We start from the raw sequence: 16,379 nt of genomic DNA on the forward strand, positions 1-16,379 counted from the left end.
TCCATTTTATTCATGGCCCCCTAGCGGTCACTGTCATGACCAACAAAGTGCTTTTTCTGAATTAAATGCAACCCTATAACACTTTTATTTGGAAAGTCAGATCCAGTTAATTTTCCAGTCAGTCTATAGCTAAACTCTCCCGGCTGCTCAAAAAAAGAGGTAAGATTTGCATGATGAGAGGCTGAGGCATCATCACCTTTACGTTTTCTTTCTAAGGACCTTACAAATGCACCACATGCAAATATGTACACAGATGATGTTTTTTTCAGGTAAACTGTTTATTGTTTTTACAAAGGTTGTGGGAAAAAGACAAAGGATCAGGAAATGGTCACAGTGAATTCAAACCTTAGTCAGGAACCTATTGTTCTTGTGCAAGAGAGGTTATTTGTCTTCCATCTGCCTATCTCGCCTAGCTGCTGCGGTCAGGACTTTGCCAACACTTTGAGGAAATTTTGCTTGCAAACCATTGTTATACAGTTGTTATTATTCTGTGAATTCAGTTTGTTGAAAGAACATTAGTTTTGGACACAAGGGGAAGTGGTGGCAAAGACAGCAAGGGTTCATCCTCAGTTGTGAATGTAAAAATTCATTAGATTGAGGTATTGCATGTGCATTGGTGAAAATATTAGCCTTCCTTATGTCCTAGCTGTAGGATGAGGAAGACTTAAGCTGTCAGATGTGAAGATTCTGGATCAAAATGACATAAAGGACTTCCAACCTTTGGACTGCCTCCTGGTTTTTGGGTTTCCCCTCCCTTATCTGAATTGTTTGCCTTATGTACTGATTACCTGGTTTGACCCCTTGCCTGTCATTTATTTATTTATTTGTCTGAAGTAAAGTACCGTTATCTGAACTTGACTGTGTTTGTTCTCATTTGTATGGGTTCAAGCCTTTCTCCAGACCTTAAAGGAAAAAATATACAGAGAAAGGCCTTTCACACTGCAGACATTTTAACATGCCACAAGAAAGGCACAGGCTGAATTGAATTTGTGTGCCGGCTCACTGTCACATGGTAATGTATCACTGAGACACTTCTGCTTTCAAAAAGGCCTATGAAGTATCTCATTCCTCTATATGTGGCCTGTAGATGGCACTGCAGCCCCCATCATGTGAAGTTGCAATCAGTCTTGCAAACATTTTGTTCAGTATATAAATAACGAATAACAAATATTCAAACTGCATATTTTATATTTAACTTTTTTTTTTTACATGTCTGTAGAATTCAAACATTTGTAGTCTTTGACCTTTCATTCCCAACCTATTAATATGTGATGAATTAAACTACGTTTTAGTTCACTGTTTGTAGAGTCAGAAATGGTAAATAGTTTTATTTGAGTATTTTCTTGTAATATGCTGAAATGTGCTTGAAATGGCCAAATGGTGAAGATACTCATATCTCTCAGCCAGTGAGGATGAGGGGAAGTTAAAGATTACACATACAGTGATAAAATCCAACCAGAGTAAGACAATCAGGTAAGAACCGGCTCATTTATCATTAAGATCCTGTGTCCGCTACTCAGGTATATAGATCCAGCTGAAACAGACTGACTGGATATTACTTCAGACCAATGTCAGCACTCATTTCTTCCTCACTGGTGAGGTCCTGTGTTCACAGTTTCAGGGCTGTGGATGGACTCAAGCACAGCAAGACCTGGAAATCATGCAGCACGGGTTTGCTCCAGTGGTGTCGGTAAGTTTGTGCTCAGCAAACACAGCAACACTGTGTCACAAATATATTACTGAGGTTTGCACTCCAAGTCTGAAATGGTTCACAAAAAATATAGAAACATAGCTTTTAAATCAAGCAACAAAAATCTTTCTAAGACATTTAAACATTAATTTGGCTTTAAGTCAGCTACAGTCTTTGTCTCACTGTTTCCTTCCCTTTTTGGCTTGAAGTTGTTAAATTAAACAACCAGTTATTTCAGACTTTAACCTCTTAACCCTCAGTGTGTCAGCTTGCTTTTCTCATTTGGTGTCTTTTGGGATGTTAATATTTGCTGATGCACCACACTGATAGTTTGTTCTCTAACAATGATTATGCATTTTAGGCGAGAAGTCCCTCTCTAGCTGAGTTAGTTGAGTTAATGTCTACAAGTCCTTAAAATTATGTTTGTGCTTGAATTAGTTAGCTTGTGCTTTGTTTTTTTCTTGGCCATTGAGACTGAGCCTGAGTCTGATTGTCTTGGCATGGTGTATGTTTTTATATCTTATTTATTGGGTTTATCCAAGGCTCACTGTTTAAACAGCCTCATGCATTCTGTAATGTAGAGGAATGGCAAATAATCAGTGGCCATTCTCTTCAAAATCTGCAGTTAATATAATAGGTAATCACAGTCCATGCACTGTATTTGGCCACTGTGCTTTTTCCTGAATTTTTTTTTCTCAATGCCAGGTCACTCCACGTGGACAGTCCTCCTCACAAACCCTCTTTGACCAGCAGCTATGTCCATGGCACGTCCTCCATTTCTCTGCTCCCCCTGACTGTGGGCCAGAGCCTGGACACCACAGTGCAGCGCTGGCCCGACCGTGAAGCTGTGGTCTTCCTGCAAGATGGTGTCCGCAAAACATTTGCGCAGTTTCAGCAAGATGTGCGTCTCAGACTTTCATCCTTCAGTTTCACCTTTCAGGAGCCTCCATGCATGCATCAACCTGTATCTATTAGTCTGGTTTATCAATGTCTCTAAATCAAGCAGCACCTATCAAATTTAGATTCATGATATGAATTTGGTTCTCTTGCTCCAGTCTTTGAAAGAAATAAGAAATAATCATTAGGGTTGTGTAGATAACAGGTTAGTAAGTTAACGGTGAGTTAAATCGTGTGCACCAAATAAATTTCTGCAGTGTTAGTGCTGGCATATAAAAGAAAGAATTGTCTAATATTTCTGTGACATTCATTATTGCAGGTTGACAAGGCGGCTGCAGGTCTCCTTGCTCTGGGCCTGAAGCGAGGTGACCGACTGGGAGTTTGGGGACCTAACAAATATGAATGGATCCTTTTCCAGTTTGCCTCAGCTAAGGCTGGAATTATACTGGTCAGTTCAGGAGCTGTGTATATATTTAAAATTACATGATTTACAGCAGTGTTGCTTGTGGTTAGACAGTCTTTCAGCTCAGTGACTGGACAAATTAAGCTGTCAAGCGTCAGTGAGCAGAACATTGAACCCGCCCAGGGGAACTGTTCTCTAGCTGAACCATTATATGTTTACCAGGTCATTATAATTTCTCAGTATGTATTAACCTCTATACACAATCTGTACGTATGGTGTAATATGCTGAGGGGCTGTAAAAATAGACTGTTGTTGTCCTTGCAGGTGTCATTGAACCCAGCCTATCAGGTGAAAGAAGTGGAGTTTACTTTAAAGAAGGTATAACCTATGGCTAGAGTTATGTCACAGTGCATTAGTCCACTTATAGAACCACATAGGTACTATATTACTTAACCAAAGTAAAATGCAAAGAACTGGCAGTTTACTACTTCCATGCAATCAAAATCCTTACTCACAATCACGTATGAATATACAGTAAGTTCAACAGAATTATAAAATATGTTGTGTCTAGGTTCAATGTAAAGCAGTGGTCTGCCCTACACACTTTAAAACCCAGAGGTTCTGTGAGATGCTCAGGGAGATCTGCCCAGAGATCGACACAGCGCCAGCTGGCATGATCAAAAGCTCCAGGTATTACAGATTTCTGAAAGATTTCTCATGATTATCTCCTCTTCCACTATTATCATTATGGGTAAAAGATTAAATTTCCTGTCTTGGGTCTGCCAGGGTGCCAGACTTGCGAATGGTGATTGTAATGGACAGCATATAGCCTGGTATGCTCCATGTAGAAGATGTGATGCAAGCAGGAGAGAGTCGGCACCACAAAGAGCTGATGGATCTGCAGAGCAAGCTGTCCTGCGATGAGCCCATCAACATTCAGTTCACATCAGTAACCTTCAGTATTGCACCTTTTATGCTGGCTCATATGCTTTTTATTTCTTGGACTGACATTAGGATACACTCACTGAGCACTTTATCACGAATACCATACTAACACTAGGTAGGGCCTCCCTTTTAGCCTCAATTCCTCATGGTGTGGATTCCACATGATGTTGGAAACATTTCTTTGAGATTCTGGTTCATCTTGACATGATAGCAGATTCATCAGGTGCACATTCATGCTGCGATTCTCCCATTCTACCACATCTCAAAGGTGTTTCAGATCTGGTCACTAAGGAATCCACTGAAGCCCAGTGAGCTCACTGTCATATTCATGAAACCAGTTTGAGGTGACTTTTGCTTGGTGACTTGCTGCACAGAAACAATGCTCAGATAGGCTGTTGCATTAAAACCACGACTGATTGGTTTTAAGGGGGCCAGTGTGCCAAGAAAACATTCCTGCCATTTTCTTCTGACCTCTCTCGTCAACAAGGCGTTTCCATCTGCAGAACTGCAGCTCACTGGATGTTTTTTGTTTTGCACACCAGTCTGAGTAAACTCTAGGAACTGGAATTTTGTGTATGAGAATCCCAGTAAATCAGCAGTTTCAGAAATACTTAAACTAGCCTGTAGAAAATAGAATTTTATTAGCTGGATTAACCAAAGAGCCTCTGCAGAGACTCAACAGGGAGTAGGTTTTTCAACACAGCCCCGCTGGCACCAACAATCATACCATGGTCAAAATCAGAGAGATCAGAGATCCCATTTTTCTCCATCTGTTTGTGAACATTAACCAGAGCTCCTGACCTGTATCTGCTTGATTTTATGCACCGCACTGCTCCCACATTGGAGCAACTGGATAGTTCCATGAATAAGCAGGGTTATAAGTGTCCTAAGTCCTAATAAAGTGCTCAGTGAGTGTAGATCTTGATGATGACTCAGACTGAATCATGTTTTTTGTGTTAGGGTACTACTGGGAGTCCAAAGGGAGCCACTCTTTCCCATCACAATATTGTAAATAATGCCTACTTCCTGGGTCTCCGAATGGGTTATGGATCAAGAGTAAGGCCATGTTTGTCTCTTGAATTGAAGAAAATGCAAACAGTGACATGTTAGTAATTTCATTTTCCATATTTCTATCAGCCTCAGGTGAAAGTTTGTGTGCCTGTACCCCTGTACCACTGCTTTGGCTCTGTGATTGGAGGGATGAATATGGCAGTGCATGGTATCACACTTGTCTTCCCTTCCACTGGCTATGACAGCCGTGCTAATTTAGAGGCCATTCAGAGTGAAAGGTACAGTATGCTGCTCATCACCCAAATGACTTTCATATGAATAGTATTATGCACTCTCATTGACTGCCACTATTATTACTCAAGGTGCAATTTCATTTATGGCACTCCCACGATGTTCACTGACTTGCTTGGCCAACCAGATTTACACAAGTATGATTTGTCATCAGTTGAAGCTGGTAAGAAATTTAAACTAACTTTGTTAGTGTACTGTACTGTACTTGTACTGAATTTAGTGTGACGTTTAGCCATTATTTGAGGCATCCTTTTGGTGTGCTTTAAGGGTTAATGGGAGGTTCTCCGTGCCCACCTGAGATTGTGAGAAAACTGAAAACAGACATGAACATGAAAGAGATAACGGTGAGCCTTTACCTGCCCTGTACCTCTCATATACTGCAAACAAACAAACTATATTACTATATAACTATACTGAATTATAATAATAAGAGTTGCTTCTCCAGCTTAAAAGAACATGTATCCATAATGTTTTAATAGATATGTTATGGAACCACTGAGAATAGCCCCATTACATTTATAGGATTCCCACAAGACAACGAGGAGCTTAAGATAAATACTGTTGGATGTATCATGAGCCACACTGAGGTATGCACCCTCTTTTGCACAACCTTTATCCTACACATCTCCATGACAGCTTACAGTATGACTTTAACTACAGGCTAAAGTGGTAGATCCCACTACTGGGGAGATTGTTCCTCTGGGGTCATCAGGAGAGCTGATGATCAGAGGTAACTGTGTCATGCATGGCTACTGGGATGATCCTGAGAAAACCAGAGAGGTTATCTCCCAAGATCGCTGGTACAAGACTGGGTGAGACAATTCTTGACTCTATATAACTGAACAGAAGAACATTTTATATGTGATGCCAGTGGCACAGAGGTCTATGCTCCATGTGGGGAATACTCTCTATATGATTTTTCTCTACAATTTTCCTCTACACAGTGACACAGCCAGCCTGAACAGTCTGGGATACTGCAGCATCGAAGGACGTATTAAAGACATGATCATCCGTGGAGGGGAGAACATCTACCCTGCTGAGATAGAGCAATTTCTCTATACACATCCTAAAGTACAGGAAGTGCAGGTAAGACTCAAAACCACAAGGTGGCAGCAAAGTACCTCTAAATAGTTGATGGCAAAGTTCCACCATCAAGCTATGGTCTTGTCTTTTTAATGTGGGAACAATTTTCAAACCTCATTTTTTGTTGTTGTAAAGAACACTAAGAGAATATATTTCACATTAATCAGCTGTGGTGGTAGGTCTGAAATCTAGGTGTTCCGTTTCTGTTTCCCAGGTGGTTGGAGTGAAAGATGAGAGGCTGGGAGAACAGGTGTGTGCCTGCATCAGGCTGAAGGAAGGCCAGACCTCCAGTACAGAGGAGATTAGAGAGTTCTGCAAAGGCCAGGTGAGAGTGGGTGATAAATAAAACTGCCAACGTCGGAGCACAGATGTACTCTATGTGGACTGAAATATATCTATTTTTTTCCCCCAGATTTCTCACTTCAAAGTCCCACACTATGTGGTCTTTGTAGACAGGTACCCCCTGACTGTTTCTGGAAAGGTAACTTCTGCTCCTATACCTACATGTCTAACCCATCACTATGAGCAGGAGGATTTATGATTAATCAAAATTGAACTGAGATGGCTGCTTATCTGTGTTTTTCTAGATCAAGAAAAACATATTAAAGCAGGATATGGAGAAGAAACTGGGCCTTTAACTTGTGGACTGATGGACATTGAGTGCTGGAAAAGAAAGAAGTCTGGCAGGGGAGAGTGATGCATTTGGACTGGACCAGTGCCACATAACTGACTGACTTCTTGAAGATATATATATATCACCTTAACCTTGATAGTTCATTATTCACCTTAGTAATAACTGTTCAACAATAATAGAGCATTAATGACAGTCACAAAATGGGCCTGAAAGTTCTGAAAAATTGTCCAGTAAGTGGACTTTGTGCTAAGAATTTCTTGTAAAACACATCATCTTCACTTAAAGTGTGTGACACGAGTACAGCGTATTTATCGTCTCAATCTTTATTTAGTTAAACAATTTTGACAAAACAATTTAATATTGTAATACAATGGCTTTAACCACTGTATATTAAAACTCATAATCTGAACACATGCCATACAGAATCTGAAATAAATAGGACCTTAATGCCAAATGTCAGTATGTACAAATGTGGTAAGCAAAATTACCATCCTTACAAGCTATATACACTGAGGGTAGAACACACTTTAGTAACAGGCTCATAGAGTGCCCAAAGTGACATCTCATATTATTAAATAATCATGAATACTAAAGGCGTCAAATACGCTCCAAGCTGTCAAGATGGTGACACGACAGGGAGAAATATGTGGGCAAAATGGATTTAGACAAAGATCTGGGATGTAAAATGAATGCATCGCCAATATCCAACCTGCTAAAAATCAAAGAGTCAAATCAAATTACCAGATAGTCAGCAAATGTGCTGCGTGATGCAAAGACCACACTTTACCATGAATTCACATACACCAGGCAAAGTTAACAGACCGTCTAAAAAATGATCCTTGAGTCAGCTCTGTTTTGCTTTGAGTACACTTTTGAGCTCGGACTTTTATAAACCTAAATTCACCTACACATATTACAAATCCACTGTTGGTAACTGCCATTACATCCAAATGAGGTAAACGAGCCTGTCACAATACTCGAAAATAATCTATGCATTAAACATTTTTTAAAAAGGCAAAACATTCCCTCAAAATGTCAATGGATGTCCACAGGAGAAAACACTTGACTGCAGCGAAACCTGTGAGGAGCAGTTTGTTTAAGTGCAGGTTTAACCCAAAGGACAGAACCAGCTGATATTTCCAACCTTTAAACACAGAGGCTACTTCCAACTTAATTACAGCAAGTGGACAATAACAAGAAGAAGAAGAAGACTGCACTATGGCTACATGGCTTTGAACGATCAACATTCACTTCAGTCATGAATATGAGGTCTGAATACACCTCCCCAACCCCACATCACATACGCACACATGCAAGAAAATTGCAAATAGGAAATATTGCATTTTAAAGCATACTGTGAGATAAATTAATTAATATGAATATATCCCTTTTAAATATAATACATTCTAAATTAGTTTAACTGTGCAATTTAAGTGAAAATACAGGGACAAAAAAGAAGATGAAGCTGTAGTCTCTTCAGAACCTTTTGTCAGGGATAGTAGTTCTCAAATGAACAGTGGAACTGAGAATATAACCACTTCAGAGTTGACATCTAGAGAGCAACACATTGCAGTGACATTCATACAAGCACAGTACAGTACAGCTTTAGGCACATGCAAGTATGTGGTAGGAACATAAGCACAAGTAACTGTGCACCTACTCACAGATGCATTTAGAGCTGCAAACTGGAGGCAGGTTAATCATGTAGTCAAGCCTCTCTTCCACGCCTCAAGTTCAAAAATGCACAGCCCCAAACAGGCAAACACACACATCAGTCTTCCTTTCAAACCATCTCTCTCTCGCTCTGTCTCACATATACACACACACACACACACACACACACGCACACGCACACGCACACGCACACACGCAAACACACACACACGTAGCACACAATGTAATGGTCTTTCAAGTGTCCTCTCTGTTCCCACATTGTGTTGGGTGGATAGGGGCAGAGGTCTGTGTGGCATTAGGGACGCCTCACACACTCAGAGGCAGCATGCCCGGTGGGGACACAGCTCTGGCTGTTGCCATGGAGGTCAAGGAGCTAGGGTCCAATCCATTAACAGTCCTACAGTTGTCGAGGACATTTAGAACATTAGCAAAACATGGACACACTAACAAATATGCAAAACACCAGTTATAATACACAAATGATTTTCTGCACATTTGAATTGTGTTGTGATCTTTTAGGCAAGTCTGTGTTTGTTAAATTGTGTAACCAGGTACTCACGTTTTGTCGAAGTAAGAGGTATGTAGAGCGTGAGAGAATTTGGTGGCGTTGCTGTTGATGAGTGTGCCGTTGTCAGTGGAGTAATTTTTTCTTGCAGCTTGGTCTTTGGCAAAGTTCCTACAGGCAGCGAGTTTGGACTCCAAAGCCTAGTGACAAAATAGGAAACACAATCTGGACTTAGCCTCATCATAAACATATTTCTGTTTGTTCTGTTTTCTGCAGCCTATTCAGAATAATAAAGCACTTTCTGAGTTTACTTTGTCAGCCCTAAAATACTTTTAAAAAAATGACTATATCCGCTGTATCCAAAAAGATAAGAAAAACAGTACATTTTTCATTTAAAAGGAATGATACCTACCCCGACTTTCCTCAGGAGATCACCAACAATGTTGAGAGCTGAGATTCTGGCAGAAGGAGTGAGGGATGAGTTGCCGCATCCGTTGGTCAAAGCTAGATCATACAAAATGATGTTAGTACACATAGCAGTTCGTTTTTCACCTCCAGTGCAAATGTAAGAGTGAGATGAATCCTTACCTTTCGGGCTGATGAACGAGTGCTCTATGCCCTTTCCTACAGGCGTGGCTGGGAGGGATAAAGAGGCCTGCACTGCAGAATCTATTTTGTCGATGTCTAAGGTGGGTGAGCTGGGCGCTGACATCCTATCTGTAGTCCGCTCCCGTACTGCCAGCTCCTGTCTAAGGTCTGCAGGAGATACAGTCAAACGAATGAAATATTCCTCTGCTAGCCCTTACATGGATGACGTATTGCTCTGCAAAAAGGGGAGAATGGCTTCGTCTGTGCTTTGTCTTTTACCTCGTGCTTCGTCTTTCAGCCGCTGCACGGAAACTAGAAGAGACTCCTTCTCATCCAGCTCACTCTCCAGGAAGGCGTTTCTCTCAATGGCCTGGTTTAAACGACCCTCAAAGTCCTCGAGAGACACTATTGTAGCTCTACACATAGAAAATGAGGAGAACAGCTGTTAATATATTTTCTGTTCCTAGTACTGCTAGAATAATTACATCCATTTAAGAACCACTGTTTGGTGGTCTGTGAGTTGTTAACACATCTTTCAGCTGCATTAAATCATGAAAATGTGTTCTAAATCAAACTAATTGAACTACCCTAAGCTTTAGTCTCATTTCATAATGGCAGAATGAAGTATGTTGCACTTAATGTTGCAGTGTGCTACTATAATGTTTACACTGACCACAATGTACTGTGTCTCTGACCTTTTGGCTCTTTCCAGGTCATCATTAGCCTGCTCAAGCTCACGCACGTATTTGTGGAGCTGCTCCTTGATGCTGCGTGTCTGGCCCAGATCATCCTCCAGCATAGAAATCTGTTTATAACTCTGGGAGTACTGCTGCTCCAGCTTCTCCTGATAAAGATGGATAGAGTAGAGAAGAGAAAAAAGCTTGGGAATGAGTGTATGTAGAGAAACAAGGACACCAAAGAGACCTGTTGTTCTAGGAAACATCCGTTTCAGTTTCTTTTTGCTGAGGCATGTAGTGTGAAAGTACCATTCTGCTATTTTATGCACAAACCAATTGTCTTTAAAACACTAGGGAAAACTTGGTGAATCATAAGATCATAAGGCAGCTAGTAAAGATGTTCCTCCACATTACTTCAATTTCAAAGGGCCTCTTTGTTCCCTGAGCAGGCCCTGAGGCTCATTTGCTCTGGGGTACTTCACAGTACAGTCAGTGGAACGGCTGCATGCCTGTATTGTGGCCCCCCAAGGCACAATGACAGGAAAGCCTGATTCATGGTCTCTTTGGTCCATTTACACAGTTCGTTTTTAGCATTAGCTGCAGTAAGCATGCTCACATGCTGGGCCATGTGAAAAATCACAACACTTTTCTGCAGAGTGCACTGTAGCTACGGTAATACCCACAATGTTTATATGGCAATTTGCTCGACAGTGTACATCGCCAAAGGAGCACACTGAAATTTCTGAATAGTGGTAATGCCTGCTGTGATTAGGAGCCAAACTTGTCCTTGCTGTTTTCTATTTTCTTCTTCCTTATCCTGACATCCAATTAAGGAGTGCTGGAGGATTATGTGGGAGCATGCCTTATTAACACCTACAACACAAATCAGACATTGGACCTTGTCCTCAAGATTCAACAGATGAGATAACCTCTTGAGTAACCACAAATTACTTTATTAGTGTACTAACCCACAGACCGTAAAGGCAAGCCAAATTCCAAAAATAAACTTCACAGCAAGTCACCAGGCAAAGTTACCTTGAGGTTGGCCACCTCATTCTTCAGTCTCTCATTTTCAGCCTGGAGGTCTCTGAGGCGGTGTTCGGCCTGTCCGAGCTGTGCCTCCAGCTCGGCCTCCAGTTCACGGCTCCCCTCCTGGAACTCTTGCAGCTCTTCCTGTGCATCATGGCAACTGGACGATACACACACACACAATGGGGGGTAAACAATCATTGTCAATTACCAGCTACCGTGTTCATCGTCCAGCATTCAATTGTGTAGAGCTGACTGGCTGAATGACCCTGGGCATGAGCTCTAGAAAACTGACCGGCTTTTGTCCTGTAAGATGAGCCAGGCATGTTCTAGTAGCTTTATCTCCACTGGCCAGAAATAAACCTGCATGAAAAGCTGGGGCTGATATTTGTAGATTTTTAACCTTGAGTCCTGCCTCTGCCAAACAGGAAATAGTGTACAGCTAAGCATTGTCGAGTTAAGCATTCTAAATATATAGCTCTAAAGGGACAGCTGAACTGTGACAGTAGGTGGTTTGGAAGCAGCTCGGAAAAAACAGGCCTGCTGTCATGTGTCCTCAGCTGTAGAAGGGGTTAAAGGTTAAAGGGGTTAAAAAGAGAAAATGAGAGGGCAAAGAAGCAGGATGAGGATATGGGCTAAGAAACAGGATGTGTGTACTCGCTGGTCAGCACTGACCCTTCATTGGAAACCTTTGGGAAAAACACACAGGATAATTTATTACCTAGTGTCTCATGTGTGTATGTCTGTTTAAGTAAATATGTAAAGTTGGTAAAATAATGAATTAAGAGTTTGGTGGTATAATCTCTGGATTGGCCTGTTGTGGGTGACACTGTGGTTTACGCTGCTCCGAGATCAGCTGACTTGTGCTGGGCATAATGGCCTCTCAGTGGCTCTACACAGCAGTGGAATCCATGAATCAGTTGTTGTGCCGGGCTCGTTCCACACATACCAGCGCCACAGAGGATGCTTCATCAGCATGCTGGGTCCTATAACTTCCCCATTTAACTGCACAGACTTGTACTCCCTCAAGCTTTTCACGGTTTAGAATGACCAACAGAACGCCATATGTGTGACACAGAGCAGCATTAAATAACTGAATGCGTGAAAAAGAAGCCTGGTGACAACAAAATGGGGAAAAAAGTTCTCAATGGGTAACTAATAAACACTGCATGTTAGCACTGTGAATAGTTAAGTGTAAAAGAGATCCTGAGAAAACCTACACACCAAAACATGTGTGAGACAAGCCATGGCTAACTATATCCTTGGAGTTATTTTTTCCATGGGTTGATGTTTTTTTCCCCTACAGTGTGTACCCACAGCTGGAATTTCTCATGAAACCACCAGGATTTAAACCTCAGAGAGAACGACAGGCCCCAACTCCAAATAGAAAATACAGACAGACCCAGTTCAACAAAGATTTATACAAGAACTCAGCACCACTGCTGCCTAGTCCAACACAGGCTGTGGTCTCTGTTTAAGAAAATATGTAGTAATTTCCTCCTGAGTAAGCCACAGCTGTTTGTGGGTACTGATTTCAAAAAGGCTTGTCTGGTCATTTGCCTTGTATAGTTACACACAGTGAACAGAGACACATCCACAAAGAAAATCTGAAAACATTTGGATCAAGACAATGAGAAAATTATAGTGTAATCACATCTTTCATAACTACAGACAGCAATACATGGTCAGCATCTTGTCATATCACCTACCTTTTCTTATATTTGAGGGCTTGTGACTTCCAGTAATCCACTTCTTCATCCTTTGTTGTAAATTTGGGAATCATCTCTGTGTCCATGTCAGGGCACCCTGAGGATTAAACAGATGCATTTCTTAGGGTCATAGCCATTTGTGTCAGCAAAGAGTGTATGAAAATGATCAGGCTGGTGCTCGTGAGGTTAAAAGAAGGCCAAGCATTTAAAAGTAAAACTAGCAGGTGACTCAACACTTTTACTATTTGCATCCTGTGGCATGTACTGTCTGGTACAGTGCATTCCCTTCTTATCTCAGAGCTGAACTACCAGACAAATCAAGATTAAAACTGCCCTCATTCCTCACTGGGGAAGATAACAGAACACACCTCTCTTGACTCTAAAGTGGCAAACAAAGGCAGAGCAGCCCGGCCATGGCACCCTGTAACTGAGGTCATGTCATCCTTAGTTACTCATGAGTCAGTGACTCTAGCCAGTAGCCACAGCCTCTGATGAAAATTTACTTACTGAAATAAACTGACTGAGCGGCCAACACAGCAACAAGCCTTTCTGTAACTGTGAATGGCCTCGATGACCGGCCCCAGTAAAAGAAGGCCTTACACTAACCTCGCAACAGCTCAACTCATGTGACGTTGACATAACTAATTCATTAGCACCAGTCCATGTTAATTTAAGTGTGGCTAATGCCAAATAGTTCAAAGCTGTCTGCTGTAGCCACATTCTGAAATTTTAAAGTGTAAAAAGTTTTTCATCTTCCTTCCTGTTGACACTTTACTAGACTGTTGTTCCTCTTTTCTGGTGAGCTACCAAACTCTGCCTCAGGAAATTACTAAACACATCTGGAAAGCGCCACTGTGTGTGTGTTGTGTGTATAGCTGCTGCCTACAGTGCTACCATTGCTGTAGCTCCAGGAATATTTATAATCCGACCTGAGCTCATGAGGATTTCCCGCAGATGGGTTATTTGTAAGGCTTGGGGAATTTGGTGTGATTATTGTTAAAACTGCTTGTGCAAAAAGTGCTTATATAAATAAGAAAATCCAGCAGCATATGTTACTCTAGCCATTATTATTATATTTTGGCCAGACTAGCCTGGGTTGGGCTTAGGCGTGGCTGAGGATATGTTATTTTGCTTCCCAAGACGAAGATGGTCTGGACTCAGAGGGATGGAGACTCAGACGAGGGGCCGCCTGTTCTTCCCTTTGCACATTCCTCTGAGGTGGCGTCATCAACAATTTACTTGCTACAGGCCCCTCACGTGTCAGTACACTAGTCTGGAAATCACGAAGGAAACTGGAGACCAAAATACCTTAAGGGTGGAGCAAGGGAAATGTTCCAAAGCTGCTACTGATGTAACATATTTGTAGTATCAGACCATGACCAGGGAGAGCTGTCAAATCTCTCGAGGGAACTACCCAAGATATTTCCTCTGATTATAAGCAGAGACCAGAAATTCCAGGTAATCTAGCACACATAACAAATCTGTAGTTGTCATGATGTTGAATGTGATCTGGTGCTTTGTATTGATCCCTGTGGGTCTCCAAAAGGCATGAGCGACAGGAAACTGTTGGTGATTCAGATCAAAGCCCTGGACAGGATAAACATCCCCTCATGGCTTTTTATTAGCCCACTAACCAGTGACAGGATACGTAAATCAAATGGGCCAGTAAGAGGTATACCCCTACAAAGGCTACGTTGCATATTCTGGACAGATGAGGACATACTGCCGCTGCACTGGTAACATAACACTTCACTTAAAACGATGAAAAGCTTAAGCTATATCACGTAACGGGTCAAGTGCTGAGTCTTCGCTAGAGAACATGACAGTTCCTGATCTCTCTCATTTCAGCATCCTAGCTTGACCCCTGGATCTATTTTGTCTCATTTGTAATAATACCAGGACAGACAGGGCCCATAGCCAGCAAGCATGGTCATGGTGACAATTCAGTTACTGTAGAGCCATCTGTAAATTACAGACAAGGGGAAGGTAGCAGTGAAAAGACAGTTTCCTTTCCCACATTCTTGTCTCTACATCCTCTTTTTGCTGTAGATGATTCAGTGCTTACTAAGAATTTAAACACTGAGACTGATGCAGTCACTTCTCTATGTTTGGGGCCTAAGAGGGAGGGATGAGGAGGATGACACAAATACTTTCTCAAATTGTCTTATTGATTAGCTCTAATGTGAATAATAATCAGACCTGCAGCTTTACAGGGTGCGGTATTAGTAAGTCCCCAGTCCAGTGTCCATATTTTGGTCCTGTGTATTATGCATTAGCTGCACGAGGACATGCAGTTTAAGCTAGGAAAATGTTAGAAGTTCAATGTAACCAATCAAAGAAATTAGATTATAAACCAACAGTACGGGGGCTTTACTGTAAAAAAAAGACAACTGACATTCATCAGGAATAACTGGTAGATTATTTACGGCCAATATACGCATTTTACAAAGCATAATAAAGTGAAGTAACCCTGAAAAATTAACATTAAAGGTATTTCGAGACAGATTTAGCTGAACAGCAGCAGGTTGTCTTTGAAGTCGTTAATTCAAAAGCTGCTGTCAATGTGTCGATACTTGATATTACATGGTTTGACAGACTCTAAAGAGGCACAGCTTAATACCAAACTGTACGATTAGACGTGTTATAAGACAACAGAAAGAACCACATTTAGAACAGCGAAAGCGAATGGTACAAAATGAAGCAAAAAACCGAAGCTGAACCGAACGTTTCGATAAACCCACAGGAGCCACAGCTGAGCACGACAACGGTACGCCAGCAAGTCGAACATTAAACACTGAACTAAATAACTGAACAGTTAAACGACGTACCTGCTCATGTCAAATCGGTGTTCAACTGTCTTCTGTTTCAGCGGGTCGCCTTTCAGCCGGTGTTACATCCAACACACTCACGAATACACACACACACCTTCCCCCTGTCCCTGGCCTCGGATGATGCTGGAGTGACTGAGCTGTGTTTAGGAAATTGCCAACGCGTCTCCCGGAACCGACGTAAATCCTGACATGGACGTGCGCGCTGACGTAATTCTCGGTTACGTCAGAAAATGGGTAGGGCTACTATAGAAGTAGATCTACTAGAAACCATTTAGAGAAAATCTAGATTACTGATTCTAAATGCTATGATAAACATATTGCGACATTAACAATAGAAACAGAGGGAGGTCTTTTCAAGATGAATCTGTTAATTCAAGTTATTTCTTGGAATAAAACCTAAATTATATGAGTC

The 16,379-nt window shown here is 41.5% G+C and overlaps 1 protein-coding gene and 1 pseudogene across 1 annotated transcript; one reads left to right on the forward strand and one right to left on the reverse strand.

The window, feature by feature from the left end:
* Positions 1-78: 78 nt before the first annotated feature.
* Positions 79-7,367, forward strand: LOC108902682 (medium-chain acyl-CoA ligase ACSF2, mitochondrial-like; annotated as a pseudogene).
* On the reverse strand, positions 7,262-16,129 carry ndel1b (nudE neurodevelopment protein 1-like 1b). Its single transcript, XM_018704636.2, has 9 exons — positions 15,965-16,129; positions 13,137-13,233; positions 11,434-11,587; positions 10,417-10,565; positions 10,001-10,137; positions 9,722-9,889; positions 9,546-9,637; positions 9,188-9,333; positions 7,262-9,025 (listed from the first exon to the last, which is right to left on the reverse strand). Exons 2-9 carry the CDS (start codon positions 13,220-13,222, stop codon positions 8,935-8,937), a joined length of 1,023 nt encoding a protein of 340 aa, XP_018560152.1. The 5' UTR covers positions 13,223-13,233; positions 15,965-16,129; the 3' UTR covers positions 7,262-8,934.
* Between the last annotated feature and the right edge of the window lie 250 nt (positions 16,130-16,379).

Source organism: Lates calcarifer, linkage group LG11, assembly GCF_001640805.2.
Source record: "Lates calcarifer isolate ASB-BC8 linkage group LG11, TLL_Latcal_v3, whole genome shotgun sequence".
Classification (NCBI taxonomy): Eukaryota; Metazoa; Chordata; class Actinopteri; family Centropomidae; genus Lates; species Lates calcarifer.